Raw genomic sequence first — 10,348 nt, 5'->3', positions numbered from 1 at the left:
CCAAAGACTTTCGTCCATTCTCATCCACCAGAGGAGATCCTGTTTGCAGAGATCGTGATGAGAATTAGTGCATTCAAGGGATGATGATTGTGTATCCATTGAGTTTGAAGAAGCCACTGTAACAGGCGCATATGAAGCCTGGCCAATGGAACAATGGGAATGGCTGCTGCCATGGAACCCAGAGCCTGCAGAACTTCCCTTGCAGACACTTTCCTGCTATAGAGTATCACTTGCACTTGTGTTCTCAATCTTAAGAGCCTGTGATGAGGAAGAGATATTAGGCTGAGCTGAGTGTTGAACATAGCCCCTATGAATTCCAGTTGTTGTGAGGGCTGATGGTTTGATTTCTCCCAATTGATAGTAATACCCAGAGACTCTGTCAGAGACAGAGTGTAGCAAAGGGCCCTGGTCAGTAGACACTCGGTGGGGTGGAGAGGAGCCAATCGTCCAGATGAGGAAACACCTGGAATGCGTGAAGTCTCAAGTGAGCTGTCACCACTGCTAGACATTTCATGAATACTCTGGGGGCCATCGAGAGACCGAAAGGCAGGGCTCTGAATTGAAGATGATTGGCTCCTAGCCGGAAGCGCAAAAGTCTCCTGGAGCATTTGTCCATTTTGATGTGGTAATACGCATCCCGGAGATCTAGAGAGCACATCCACAAACCCTCCCGAAGGCATGGAAGGATGGATTGAATAGTGACCATGCGGAACTTGGTCTGTATGACTGACTCGTTCAAACGACTGAGATCCAGGATGGGCCTCCAGCCCCCCGTCTTTTTGGCACCAAAAAGAGTCTGGAGTAGAAGCCTAATCCGCATTGATCTGGGGGGAGCTTTTGGATGACTCGCTTTAGAAGAAGCTTCTTGATTTCGGAAGCTGCCTCCTCCCTTTGACTGGGTGGTACATCAGGAAGGGAGAATTGAGGTCTTGGAAAGAATTTGAGGGGAATGTGATAGCCTCTAGTGATAATTCTCTGCACCCAGAGATCGTCAGTAATGGAGGACCAGGCTGTTTGGTGCTGAGAGAAATGCACCCTGACTGCTTCCAGAGGAAAGCAATTGGGCAATGCTTCAGTAGCAATGATAGGGCCTACCGGAGAAAGAATCTCTGGAGCCCTGATTCTGGTAACCCCCTCTGCCCCTAAAGGAGTGTCTTCCACCATCAGACCCCTCTCTGCCTCTGGAGGAGTTCTCGCCACGTGCGTCACGAAAGAAACCTTGCATCTTCTTGTGCCACAACTTTCCACTCCTCTGGTTCCTGGAGAAGGAATGCTGAGGTTTGGAGAAGCACAGGCCCATGGCAGACAAGGTCTTTCTGTCCTGCTCACACCTGGCCAAAATATCCTTGACCTTAGAACCAAAGAGCGAGAAGGGCTCAATAGGGGCATTCAAAAAGGAAGACTTGAAGGAATCTGGTAGGTCAGAAATGCGCATCCAGGCATGACGTCGGACAAGCACGCCAGCACCTGCTGCTCTAACTACTCCTTCGGTTGCGTGAGAGAGCAACCTCATGGAGGAATTCAAAATTGCTTCAAGGGTGGCAAGTTGGGAAGCTACTTTGTCACGTACTCCATCCGACACTTGACCTGCAAGGCTACCAGAGAGTTCAGAAATAAGGTCTCTCTGGAGTCTCGTAAAGTGTGCCAGGAAATTCAGCAAACGTACGGCAAAGGTCGCTGCAGCAAAAACTCACTTCCCTAACCTATCCACCGTCCGGGACTCCCTGTTGGGTGGATGAACAGCAGGACTCTCTTCCGCCAGGTCCTTCTTTGTGGCCGCCACCACCACCACAGCGTCTACTGGCAAGCCTTTCGACCAACTATTCCATGCTCGCTGCACAATGAATTTGATCAACTCATCTGCAGGAGGGGTCACCCAGGAAGTAGTGGCCGGGAACAGAAAGCTTGTAGGAATATGGATTCCTCTGGGGAAGGGGTGGAAGATTTCCATGCACCCTACTGACTCAAAATCTCCAAGATATCCACAAAGGAAACATCGTCAGGGGGTGATCTAGGGGAACCTTCCCCATCATCGTAATCTATATCCTCAGTTAGGGACTCTTCAGGTGAGTCCATGTGTTTTCTTTTGAACACCCTCTTCCGAGGGGGCTCTTCAGTGGGAATGTCCGAAGACACCTCAGAAAGGGGGGGTGCTTTGGATTAGCAGTCCCCTGCTAAGGGCTGGCGATGGCTGAGTTAGGGGGGGAACCAAAGGCAGAGCTGAAGGAGGAGGATTACTAGCCGCCAGCTCCCTTTCCATAATCCAGAAGGTGGGCCCACCCAAACAGGGATGGGAGCCTGGAACCAAAGAGGACTGAATTGGAACCAGGGTCACACCCTGCTCCGAACTGCCCACCTCCAAGACTAGAGTTTGAGAGGGGTTTGGTGCGGATATAACTCTTGGATCCAACACAGGAACCGAAAAGGCTGTCTGTGCCGGGACCAGAACCGAATATTCCACCTCCGAAGCAATGGATTGAAGTAAGGTGGGCTGCCGTCAGAACTGACACCCACCAGGGCTTAGATGCTTCAGGCATCATAGTAGTCGGTGCTGAAGGAAGGGGTCGTGTTGAAAGCAATGGGCAAGGGGGCCTTGGAACCAAAAGATCCCCATCAGGAGAATATGAAGGAGTCGAAGGAGGAAAAATCCCAACACCTGGAGCGGAACAGGGTCTGGAGATTCCTCTTGCAGTCAATACCTGATCCACGAGATGAACAATGTCTATTTCAGACACATGCCTGGCAGACCTAACTGATATCCCGGAAGGGGATTCAGGCCGGTCCAGAAAGGGACTGTAGGCTTGTCCGGCAAACGGATCCACAGAAGATGAATACCTGGTCCATGATAAGGAACTCAATGGAGCCGAGGATTCTGATTTGAATTGCGTAAATGGTAAGGTCGGCACAATCGGGGTAGTAGTCAAAACTGGATCCGAGGTCATCGGAGCCGGTGTCTGTAAAGGTGAGGTCGGTGCTGAGGTGTCCAGAACCAGACTGGTTGGAACCGAAGTAATCAGCGGCTCGGTAGTCGTTGGTGCCAAAGCCCAGAACCAACAATTCAGACTTCCCAGAAACTGCGCTCAGCGCCAAAATCGGTGGCACAGAGACAGCTAGCTGATGCTCAGAGTAAGATCTACAGGCCTTAGACTTGACTGGAGGGGTTGAGACCTCCGCAGAAATAGCCTCCAAGAAAGGAGAGGAAAGCTATCCTTTCAAAATCAATTTGTTGCGCCGTTCATTCAATGTCCGTTGACTAAAACTCGTGCAAATATCACATGGGAGAGTCGCAGAAAGGTGCGAAATGCCCAAACAATAAACACATTTAAAATGCAAGTCACTGTTCGGTAATTTACCACTGCACAACATGCAGTGTTTAAAACCTGAAGTATCCTTTTTCTCAGACATACTAGCACTTACTCAGACAAAGAAGAGAGGGAGAGAAAGGTCAAACTACCAGCAATGGTAAGAAGAGTTACCACGAGGGTGGTAAAAGGTAAGGAAAGGCAAGAAAATACCAACAATGCTAAGAAAAGTAACACCTGTGGGTAGAGCTAGACTAGGAGAAAGACACTAGTAGAGAAGATATTGGAGAAATACACTCTTTAGATAAGTCAAAACTACTTAGCTGGAGAGCTCGGTAAAAACGCTGCTATATGGCTGCGTGGCAAATGAGATCTGAGGTATGGGATGAAGGGCATTGTGGGTAGTAGCGTCGGTTCCGAGGGTTTGGAACCGTACCCCATCAGTGAGGAATGGAAGAAGATTAACACCTTCAGATTGGCTCTTAAAAGACAGGCAAATAAAGCCAAAATAAAGAGGCAGAACAGACCAAATGAAATGTTCTATTTACTGAAGGAAATTAATGGCATCTCAGCATGTATGTGAAGTTATGACAAACAAGTTTACATAATGAAGTGAGACACTTAGCCAATGAGACTAAAGGAAATTATTCAATCCTAGAGTGTGAAACATCAATATTAGCTCTTTATGCCCATAACACAACAGGTAAAAAAAAATAACATTTCATATAAACTATATTAAGATGGAGCAGTGAAGGTCCCCATTTAGTCCTTTGTTTATAAAAGTCATATTTAAAAATACATGCAGATTCTATCTTTTTATGGATTTCTTTTGAGAAAATTTTGGCATACATTATACATTTTTTGAGTAATCTTTTATGTTACATACACAGATAATCTTATACGGGCCAGTGACAACAGACAATTCTGGGATTTCTTTAATGGATTATTGGGTACCCTTTTGGTCTTCGGATTACAGTTTCTCTTATGTCATCTATTACTGACTGCTTGGATATGACTATTAGGTATTTCAATCCAGCTGGTCACCAGAAGGCTATACAGAAAACTGTTTCAGTCAAAAATGTTTTACATGCTTCTAGATGTTAACTTCCCTAACTGCTACATTACATCAATTTGGTGAATTATACAGGGCCAGGCAAACACTACCAATGGTCATGATTTCCAGAATACAACACTGGATTTGCAAGCTACAGTTTAGAAATGAGTGGACAGGTGATCCACTGTGGCAACCCCTACCCAGGAAAAGCCGAAAGAAAAAGTTTAGAAATGAGTTATATAGAGTATCAGCTTTTGAAATATGAAACTAAAATTATTAAAAATGAGTAGTAAAGGCACCTTTCTGCTTTCCTTTTTTAATACATATTTGTAAAATGCTCAAGAAATACTACTTAACCACTGATAGCAACTTTTCACAACTGCTGAAAAAAACATTTTCAGAACATTGGCTTAATCTAATATCTGGAACCTCTTTAAACAGATTCATTACAATTAAAATTACTTTTTTTGTACAGAAAAGGGGTAGGACTCTGTATGACATGTTTCTTTATAGCATTTTGCTCAGTACTCAAATTACCTTAATGCCTAGTATTTCATCTTTAGATGCTTTTCATTGTGAAAAGTATATTTGTAAGCATGCTGTCAATCTATCGAGTGGAAATTTTCTTAGCATATTGCCAGTTTACATGCTACATTCATTAATAGCAATTCTTTTTGAATATGATATTCACTTGTACCTTTATGTCTGTATAACTGCCCAAAGACATTACAATACATACGGCAGAACAGAAACGTCTTGAAAGGTACATATTATGCAGCACTGGACTTGTATCAGAAGTCAGAATATAACTAATATTGTTGCTGTCCACTGTGTATTCCATGGTAATGGCATAACAGATGACAATTTAGTGTAAGTTGAATGCTCCAGAAATGCACCAGAGGTAATTTGTTGTGGCCACATCATTAATATTAGACAGTCAGTTAATTTTTAACTCCAAGACTTTGCAAACAAGATGTGGGGGTTAAATAATCCACTGTTAATACGTCATTTTTAACAGTTTTGATGGCATGGTTGATAAAAGAGTGAATGTATTTTACATTCTGTAGTTGAATACGTTTCTTTAATCTCATTGGTTAAGTTCACAGTAAACTTTATTTAAACCTGCTTTTATGTGGACTTTTATTCCCTGTGAGGTGAAAAGCAGAGCTCACAGGAGGTTTCTTTCATAGTTGCAGTACTCTCTTCATGAACTGTTTCAGCAGCTGTCCCTGGACAACAGCTCTGCCCTCCATGAGGTGGTGATGTCCAAATATGTCAGAGACCTGCACTCTCACAAGGGGATAACTCAGACTCAAGTCATACAGGTATTCAAGTTCAGGATTCACTTGCTGAATAAATGATGGAGGCAACATAGGTTACCACTCTGCCCAAATACAGAAGCAGTTATCAAAATATATCTGGCAAATGGAAGAGTTTCTGGCAGCCTCAGTCACCTCTGAGAATCTCAACAGAAGAACCAGTGACAGTAAGGAATATAAACAAAAAGTCTGGCCGTTAGGTACAGACAGATATCAACCCCATCAGGTGTCATCTCTGGACTAAACTGAGACAGTTTTCTGCACTGGCAGTGACCTGTTAGTCTGAAACCACACTATCCCCAGCAACCACAGTGCTAGAAAGTGAGATGATGTCTTTCTCTGAACTTTGTGGTAAGGGATAAAATCAGTGGGATGAGGGGAAAAAGGTGTACAAGAATCTCCCCTGCCCAAGGAGATTTAACAAGTCCACCACCAACTCATTCTTCCCTGATGAACCAAGCAGAACTAGAGAAGGACTGTGTCCCTCCAAGTGGTGAACAGCTCATGCTCCACAGTTCTCCACTCCCAAAAGAGTCTCAGCAGACAGGATTCCTAAACCTAGATGTCCTTAATAGGGTAACGCAGAAAATTAGTGTATTAGCACCTGGACATGTGAGTGACAGTAAGTGAAGTTTCCCATCAATGGCCGACTGCAGAACACACTGTTTTTCTAAATAAATGTGGAACTCTTTTGTGCAGGTATCACACCACAGATTGTTTTTCTACAGGAACAAGGGGGGCTTTGACATTCATTAAGTGTAGTGATGCAGGAGGGTGCGAGACGGAACCTCTCAATGTGTCCTTATTTAAGATGCAAGAAACAATTTCCTAGGTCTTCTCTTTTGGCAGGAATGGCCAATACTGTGGGTTGACCAACATCACCACATTAAAAACAATGCTTTTAGAGAAGCTCTAACAGGACTCCTCCCAGATTATAAAGAAACAGTCTCTACAATCATAGGAGTGCCCATGCCAAGGACGCTACCAAGGAGTCCCTTTTGTAGGTCACTACATACCACTCACTGTCATAAAAAACACATGGTTTATTTTCCTGCAAGACCTCTATTGCCATGGCTGTCACCCTCAGCAGAGATAACAGGCAAATGACAACACTAATGAAAGTGATGCTAACCCAGAAGGAATTGAAGGAACCTCCTGCATGAATTCAGGACACCGATGAAAGAGGTAATTCATTATCCAAATGTCCCACTGAAGAAGTGAAATGACCCCATGGATAGTCACCATCTGGAACAGGTAGAACTACACGTGCTTGCTGAAACTGATGTCCATGGTGGGATGGAAACTCATGTCATATTTAGAACTAAGAACACAGGATATTAAACCATCGGTATCATCCCAAAGATGGGACAGTCTCCATAGCTCTTCCATATAAGAGGGTCTGGTTCTATCTAAAGAATTCTGCAGAGATGGGCTGGTCCCTGGGTTGAGCTGCTGTAAGCACTGGATATAAAAGCCCAAAAATGTGTCCGTCTGTGACCATATCAAGAACCCAAAGGTGCTTGCTGATGACTATTCAAATTGAAGTAGTACTATGCAAGCCTTAGTAGCAGTCTAAAAAACTCTTCCTTGACTCCATAATTGCACAGGGCTGCTAGCTTCTTCAGTACCTGTTTCATTATGGAGAACTAAAACTTGAACAAATGAGACAAACAGACTTGAGGTATCAAAGTTTCATGTAGTACAGTGAACACCATCTTGATCACTGTGTCTAAAGTTTCAGAGTCCTTCAGCTGTAAGGTATAAACATACTGTGGTCTCTAGAACCCCTGCAAGACTGAAGAGCTCATGTAGGAGTCTGGCCAAGAAAGATTAGTTAAAATTTCACTCCACTCTCCTAAAAGCCTGTAGTGGGCATCTGCTTTTTGGAGGAGAAGAAAAAGCAAAATCTGCATATGTCCAGGGCTGCAAAAACAGCATCCTTAAGAACAGGATTTGTAGGTGGACCAGCAAAAAGCTCTTATTCCTCTTTATAAAGACATTCATTAAGGCACTTCTGACAATGAAGTTAAAAGGCTACAAGTCAGGCCATAGAGGACTTCATTAGCCTGACAAAGACGGGGTCATCCAAAAAGGGAAGAGTCTAGGGAGCAAAGCCTCTAAGATGACACTTGGTGTGCTCTCTGAATCCTCTTCCCAGATCAAACAGAAGAAGGAAGATTCTCTTCAAGATGTCTGGGTCTTAAGATGGCCAGAGTACCTAAAAGGTCAGCTACATATCACACAAGTGCAAAGGTTAACAGATAAAGGAAAGTGGCACCCAGGAAGCACTCACAAGGACTGCAATGAGGCTGCAGCGAATGCTGCAATGTCTAGCACTGGTATCACAACTACAGATGTGCCCCTGTTAGGATAGGTCACACCAGATGAACACCTGGCATATGTCCAACATCTAGGCCTGTCTTCTGGACCATTCAGGCGCAGAACCCAAATGGGCCTAAGCACTGTTGTACTGGGGAAGATCTGGGGTAAAAAATTTTCAGTGTTTAGTTCTACCACCAAGTCTACACTTGGGAACTCAAGGGGCCACTCAAGAGGTGGAAGCACGTGTGAGCACAAACTGGCCTCTTGACCACAGGAGAAATGGTGCAGACAGCATGGAATGCACCTCACAATGTGGATCCTCAGGTGTACCAGTCACAAGATCCTAAGGTGTACCAGTCACAAGCCTCTCAATTTCAGCTGATAATGAGCATAAGTTTAACCCTTCAGTAGCATAAGAAGAGACAGGCAACATGACAGGACTCTGAGGTTACCAATACAGAATTACCTAGTGAATGGTGTGACCAATGTCGAGTTTTGTGCTCCATCATCTCTCAAAGCTCCAGTACCAGCCTAGGATCAAGTGAGGGACCATCCTTTTGATTGCTGGACTGGGAGCCAATAGCCACTTCTATTAATACTCTAACTTCTCTCCTCCCTCTAAAGGCTGAAATCCTTGACACTTATTGGCTATGCCTGATGTTGTACTCCTTACATAGGCAACAGAAGCACTGCTGATGTATATCCTTGCATAAGAGGGAGTTACAGTGACATTTCGTAGGCTTCAGCTTCTCAGGTAATGAACAACAAAAATGTTTTGTGAACTGTACAAGCAGCTAGAGACGGAGTTGAGTAGTGAATTCCCAACAAGCCTAGTACAAGATGCCATGTTATGTGCCAGAAGGAGGTATGTACATCTCTGAGGGTAAGGATAAGAGTGAAAATTACTGCTGTACTAAAGAATGGAAAAGAGGAAGTTCCAAAAGTTATCAATCCAGAAAAACACCAGATCCAAGGAAAGTAAATTGTCAGATGCTGTCCTAACTTTGTACCTTTTTTCTAGCCCTTCAAAAATATGACTCATTTCATTTGTAAAACACTTTTCTGTTTGTTTAACAAAATAAAACGAATGCTGGTAACACACCTCTATAAACAGCTGCAAATCAATAATTTATACCAAATCAGAAAATTGCAGTTTTTTCATGTTATAAGGTAATGTGCAAAGTAATTGTTTACTGAGGACAGTGTGAAAGACAGGAAGCCCATTATATACCCGACATTATAACAGCAAATGCGCAACTGTTTTCAACAGCTGTGATTCATTAGAAGACTCAAGTTTCAGAGCTTATCTAATAAACCAGAAACTGAATAGACTACATGTGCCAATAAGATCTTTTATCTGCCATAAAACGTTGTTTCTGTATATTCTGACTTTGCATTTTTTTTTTTATTGCAAAATTCAAATACTGCACCTAGGTCACTCTCATCTTACTAACACCCCTACACATAGACACGCAATGTTTTCAAGCACAGATAATGGCGGTGAGCAGCATTTCGACAACTCTACTAATGAGCAACATTTCTACATCTCAGTCTGTTTCACTTTTCACCACTGAACTTCCTCCAGGTTCTACTGAGGCGCAAATTATTTATAACAGCACAATAAAACATTTAAATTAAAATAAAATATATACAGAGATACCTTGTCTTTTCAGGACTACAAGAACAATTCTGTTTGATCCCATACGGTAGGAGTGTCCTTGTAAAAATGGGGTCTACTTTAGAATGATGAAAAATTAAAATATCGAGCGCTCACATGAGCGAAAAATCAGGAATTCGATATTTCGTTTTTTGGGTTGCAGTACAGTAAAGTTCGGAATATTTGCCCTTTCCTCACTGTAGTGCGATCTTGGAGTAGGAATACATATTTAGCAGGGGGTGCAGCCCCCCACAATTGCGATTTCTCATTTCTGATTTTTCGCTCATGTGAGCACTCAATATTTAAATTTTTCTGTGTTGTAAAATAGATCCTAAAAATGCATTACGAAATGAAAGAAATAACTTTAAAACTGCAATGTCTGTTTGCGTAGGAGTTCTTTAAGCGAGTCCAGTCTCTCCTCTTTAACTGCACTGCGGACTGAATGGAAAAAGCTAAAGTAATGCTGGAAGTTATGGATCATGAGAAGAACTCCTGCTAGTAGCTCCTTGGTCATGAGAAGATGGTGGACATATGCCCGTGTATGATGACTGCAGCAGTAGCATGTGCAGCCTTGGACAAGGGGTCTAAAATCATCTTGATACCTGCAATAGAAAGAAAGGAAAACAAATAATTATAAATGAATACAAAATTAAAGCAATAATTTAAAATCATTTTAGTTTTTTTAATAAAACAG

At 43.1% G+C, this 10,348-nt stretch overlaps 1 protein-coding gene across 1 annotated transcript in view; it reads right to left on the bottom strand.

Moving 5' to 3' along the window:
• Positions 1 to 644: 644 nt before the first annotated feature.
• QTRT2 (queuine tRNA-ribosyltransferase accessory subunit 2) overlaps positions 645 to 10,348 on the bottom strand; it is an 837,401-nt gene continuing 827,697 nt past the window's right edge. Inside the window, exon 9 of the mRNA XM_044073156.1 lies at positions 645 to 10,256. Within this exon, the coding sequence (XP_043929091.1) occupies positions 10,019 to 10,256 (238 nt within the window). The 3' untranslated portion in view covers positions 645 to 10,018. The remainder of the gene's footprint in view (positions 10,257 to 10,348) is intronic.

This window comes from Protopterus annectens, chromosome 5.part1, assembly GCF_019279795.1.
Source record: "Protopterus annectens isolate FY-2018-M chromosome 5.part1, PAN1.0, whole genome shotgun sequence".
Lineage (NCBI taxonomy): Eukaryota > Metazoa > Chordata > Ceratodontiformes > Protopteridae > Protopterus > Protopterus annectens.
This window is presented reverse-complemented; position numbering and strand designations above follow the sequence as displayed.